The sequence below is a fragment of the Buceros rhinoceros genome, unplaced genomic scaffold (assembly GCF_000710305.1).
Source record: "Buceros rhinoceros silvestris isolate BGI_N320 unplaced genomic scaffold, ASM71030v1 scaffold17571, whole genome shotgun sequence".
Lineage (NCBI taxonomy): Eukaryota > Metazoa > Chordata > Aves > Bucerotiformes > Bucerotidae > Buceros > Buceros rhinoceros.
Genome location: NW_010396124.1, coordinates 2,202 through 7,146, shown reverse-complemented (window position 1 = coordinate 7,146; position 4,945 = coordinate 2,202). Strand labels below are relative to the sequence as shown.

At 59.1% G+C, this 4,945-nt stretch overlaps 1 protein-coding gene across 1 annotated transcript in view; it reads left to right on the top strand.

Annotated features, from left to right (window-relative positions):
• BSPRY (B-box and SPRY domain containing) overlaps positions 1 to 4,872 on the top strand; it is a gene marked incomplete at its 5' end in the record, with an annotated part of 6,283 nt that extends 1,411 nt beyond the window's left edge. Inside the window, 3 exons of the mRNA XM_010145814.1 lie at positions 242 to 267; positions 1,462 to 1,586; positions 4,346 to 4,872. Of these exons, the coding sequence (XP_010144116.1) occupies positions 242 to 267; positions 1,462 to 1,586; positions 4,346 to 4,872 (678 nt within the window). The remainder of the gene's footprint in view (positions 1 to 241; positions 268 to 1,461; positions 1,587 to 4,345) is intronic.
• Between the last annotated feature and the right edge of the window lie 73 nt (positions 4,873 to 4,945).

The following is a 4,945-nucleotide window of genomic DNA, read 5'->3' as shown; positions in this document are numbered from 1 at the left end:
GATGTCGCCCCCTCAGCCACCCCCCCTCGTTTCCTGCGTCCGGGAGTGGAAGGTGCTGCAGCTGAAGGTGATGGATGTGGGACGCTCCCCCCAGGGCCAGCACTGGGGTGAGGAGCAGCCTCTCTGGGTCTGAAGAAGAACAGTGTTCCCTGGGGCCGGCATTTGCTGTGCCCCTGCCTGTGTTTGGGGTTTTATCTGTGGGGATTTCAGCAGTGGTGACTCTTTCTCTTCTTGTCCCCAGTGTGCAGAACGAGAGATCATGGAGAGGTTGGTACCTGGCTGCTCCTGCTCCGTGCATGCACCCCCCACACCGTGGCTCCCGCTGTGAGCAGCCGACATTGCCCAGGCCGTGATGACACCCCCCTCTTTCCTCCTTGCGCTGCTTTTGTGGAGGACAAGGGCAGAGCGCAGAGATGCCAGCGTGGCCTCTCGTCTCTGCTTCACCTGCTGCCCTGCAGCTCAAGACGGGGCGGTCCTGGAACCCAGAAAGGCTCCCTGTGCGGTGCCTCCCCAGAGGCATTGCCAGACTCGCGGGCTCTGGCTCACAGGAGCCCTTCTCCAGCTCCTCAGCAAACTCCACCGGGCTCCTGGGGGATGGCACAAGCCTGTCGCTGGCCTCTTGACGGGAGGTGGGAAAGCTGGTTGCTCCACGCCTGGGGGCTGCTGGCACAGCATTGCCCAGAGCAACGGCACGCCCAAGCTCCACACTCCTTCCCCGACAGAGATTGCCTGGAGGGGAGAGCCAAGAGCACTCGTCAGCATTTCTTACAGCCCTTGTCAGCAGCGCTGGGCTGCCCTTCCCGCTCGGGCGGGGTGGCTGCGTTTTTACAGGCATTTATTTCCGGGGCTGCTGCAGCGGTGCTGGCGCTGGCTGGGCTCTGCTATCCAGGGACTTTCAGCAGTGATTTTGCCTGTAGAGGGTGAGAAATCGGCCCCAGCACATCCCCAGCAGCCAGAGCCTTTACTTACAGCCATGGGTTGGGGTGTGAGCTGCAGGAGCCCAGCAGACCCGCGGTCTCTTGCTGCGTGTGACACCCCCAGTCCTGCCTTGCTCCCCTGCTGCGTCCGCCCTTGTGCAGCTTTGTGGATAAAGAGGGAAATCCGATTCCCTCTGCGAGAGAATCACAAGCCTGTTCTCTGTGCCCCTCTTGTACCTTGCCGGCCTCTCTGAAACGTGTTTAATCTGAGCCTGCTGAGTGAGGAGGCTCTTGACTCAGGCTGCTGGGGTGTATGTGAAACACTGAGGTCCTTTCAGAGGGGACTGTAATCGAAGCCAACCGAAAGTATCACCTGGGAGGAGAGTTTGTTCAGAGCCCTTCCAGTGCAGTTTCGCTGCAGCAAATGCTCCTCTTGCGACTGCTCCAGCTCATATTTCTGTCATTCTTCCTTGGGCTCTTAAACCTCCCAGCACTGGTCAGTAAATCACTGTATTTCAAAATAACTCTTGCATTCTTTTGCTAGGACGGAGGTGGCAGAGGGAATCTTGGAGCCCCAGGAGTCCCTGAAGTTAAACTTTAACCAGAGCTGCGTTCAGAGTCCGCTGCTGCATCGACTGTGGGCTTCTACGGTGCTCTGCTGCCTCGCAGGTCAGTGTCCCACATGGGTCCCGCACACTCTGGGGACTCCTGTGGGCTCAGTCATGTTGTGCCCGAAGAAACATCCTGGTGTTGTGTCAAAACACAAGGTGTCCTGCCCAGGACACAGGGCATCCTGCCCTCCCCTGCTGTTTGGAACCCCCCAGCCAGTGGGGCAGCAGCTGAAGGAGGTTTGGGAGTGGGGTCAGGGGCTTGAAGCTGCTGGTTGTGGCTGGGAGGAGAGCAGAGGTTTGAAGAGCCTGTGTCTTTTGTCAGCTCTGCTGATCAGCCTCGCTGGTTTCTGTTTCCTGGGTCGCTTGGTGACAGCAGTGAAGCTGCTGCTGCCACAGGAATCTCCGTCACAGCAATTCCTCCTCCCCACCTTCAGCTCTGGCCTGCTGGTGGTTTTAGCGGAGGGTGAACCCCCTGCCAGGCGCGTCAGACACCCTGACGTGCTGGAAAGAGAAGCGAGTAAATGCAGGAGCTTCCTGATCGCCAGCCGAGATTGTGGCTGCGCACGAGCGGGTGGTTCATTAGGGATGGTTGTGATCTGGCTCAGCTCTGGCTGCACGGCGGAGGCTGCGCCAGAGGCATTTGCCAAGCCAGTGACGTGCTCTGGGTACAATTTTACCAGGCTGATGTCGGCTCTCTTGAGCAGGGACACATTCTTCCCACTGTGACCTGCTTGAGCTGCTGGTGGTGAAGTGTTCGCTTTCACTCTTGCTGCCAGGCCATCGTTAGAGCATTCAAATGTATTTTTTGATCTTCAGGGGTGACAAGATCTGTTGCAGTCTGAAGACACTTGTCCCGTGTGCCACCTCGTGAACAACCCCTGGCGTCAGCCACCCGCAGCTTTTGCATTAACCATTGATTCCTGCTCCTCTTGCGTTGATGCTGAGGAGCAGCTCACAGACTTGCCCTGTTTCCAGGTCCCTCTCCAAGGTCTGTGCTGCTGCCTGTCATCGCTCTTGTGTTCCAGTATTAGCTTGAGAGTCCGTGCAAGCCGGACCACACTGTCCTCCGTTTCTGCTCCTGCAGACTTGGGTGTTGGTCCCCCTTTGTGACTGTTTTCCCCTCTCCTGAGCTGTTGAGTGCTGGTGGTCACGGTTACCCACTGGCAGAGCTGAGCAGGTTCTCGGCAGACGTTCAGAGCTGTCAAGCCCTGCAGGACACCTTACGCTGACCCTCGTTGCTGTGGTGAGGTGTCTCTGTGGGTTCCTTTCCCAGCAGCATCCTGTCCAGTGTAATCCCCTGGGGCATTTGATCCTTGCAGCAGGTCTGGTGGAGCCGTTAGTGGGCTCTGCTGTGGGGTTTTTGTGTGTGTGGTTAGGGTTAATGTGTCATTATTGCACGCTGAGGTCGCCTGCCATGTCCTGGCTTAGCTAACTAGTCCATCATCCACCCGCGACGTAGCCTTAGGGAGTGTGTGTGGACTGCAGTGGCCCTACCTGCCGTTAAGGCACCGTGATGTTACACTTCCTGTGGTGGTCCCTCCTCCCAAAGGCAGTGGAACAGGCAGCAGTCTCGTTTATCTGCTTGAGGAAATTCCTGGCCTTGAAAGCTGGCCCTGTAGCCTCTCAAAACGCTGGAAACCAGCAGGCAGAAGAACTTCCATTTCACTCTCAAAACCAAACACGATCCCTTTGGTTTCTTCTCTTGGCATCCCGGCTTCTGGCTGGGCCATACAACCCCTGGGGGTCCCTCAGGCTGGGGTCCCTCAGCCTGCTGGCTCGTGGTTCTGTGAGCTGGCCGGAGCGGCGGTGAGACCGTAGAGCTCGGGTGGTGTCAGGGCTGGGAAATCAAGTGACTCACCCGCTCCAGCCTGGTTTCAGTGACAGTTCAAGACCTGAAAAGAATGAAGTGAGGGTGGGGGAAGGAGGGGCACCCACAGGTAGAAACCTGGTGTCCCCGGGAGAGGTGAGTCAGCTGGGCACCGTCTGCTCTCTTTGCTCAGTGAGGTTACAGAGCAAGGGAAACGCCTGTGCAGTTACTCAGCCCTGGCAGCCGCTCTGCAGACCCACGGAGGGGTCTCAGGGGGAGCGTGTGGCTGGGGCAGGGCAAGTGGTGGTGGGTGCTGTCAGCCCGCGGGTCTGAAGCTGCAGCTCACTGGATCTGCGCCGTGGCAGCTGGGCAGCCCCTTAATTCACAGCAAACCCCACTGGAGCCACGGCCCTGCTCATCTCTGGTGCCTGGTGCCAGCTCCCTCCCTGCTCCAGAAGTGCCCAGGGTGGGTTGATTAACGCCTGGGGCTTTATAGGAGGAAGGGGATTTCCCCTGCCCAGGCTCTTGTTCCTCCTTGTTCCTGTAGGACCAGCTTTGCAGCTTTTCTTGCCAAGTTCTCGAGGTGGGGAGGAGGAGTCAGGTCCTGCTCACCCACAGTGGGGGTGAGGTTTGGGTCTCTCCCAAGAAATGGCTGAACCAAACCTGCTGAGATCTGTTTTGTGGGGATTTGGGCCAGGGCCAGGGTACAATGAGGAGCATCTTCTCTGACTCTGCAGGACTTCCTGTGCAAGGGTGGGGAGGTGACGGCTGGCCTTTGACGAGTCTCTGTGACGTTCTGGCCCTGGCTTGAGAGGGGAGGCTGCGGGGAGCTGCTGTGCTGGCACCGAGCCTGAGCCCCTCACCCCTGAGCCGGGTCAGCCCAGGGGAGCAGATGGCTCCGTAGGAGCCATGCGTTGAGGAGAGGGTGGTTGCAGTTTGGTTTCTGATGGCCACGACTACTTCAGGTGGGGGCCACCGAGTGGGTGCTCACCGTGGGGCCTCTCTTGCAGGCTCACAGGAGATCCACATCGATGAGAAAACTGTCAGCCCCCACCTCATCCTGTCAGAAGACAAGAAGACCCTGACCTTCAGCCCCAAGAAAGCAAAGGTGGACTCGGTCTGCCCCGAGCGCTTTGACCACTGGCCCAATGCGTTGGCTACTGCGGCCTTCCACTCGGGAGTCTGCGCGTGGAGGGTCAGCGTGGAGAAGAGCTGCGCCTACAAGCTGGGGGTTTGCTACAGCTCCCTGCCGCGGAAGGGGCCCGGCAACGAAGCCCGCCTGGGCTTCAACGCCGCTTCCTGGGTCTTCTCACGCTACGACAAGGAGTTCAGGTTCCTGCACGCCGGGTGCCCACGGGTGGTGGAGCTGATCAGGTCCCCGGCCGAGATCGGGGTGCTGGTTGACTTTGCGGCGGGGGAGGTGCTCTTCTACGACCCCCATTCCTGCACCATCCTCTTCTCCCACAGGGAGACCTTCGCGGGGCCCCTCTACCCCGTCTTCGCTGTGGCGCACCAGAGCATCTCGCTCGTCCAGTGAGCGAAGCACCGGACACACTGTGGCAGTACAAGACCTCCCCTCGCTTCTTTTTCTCCCTCTTGCCGCTCTAGAC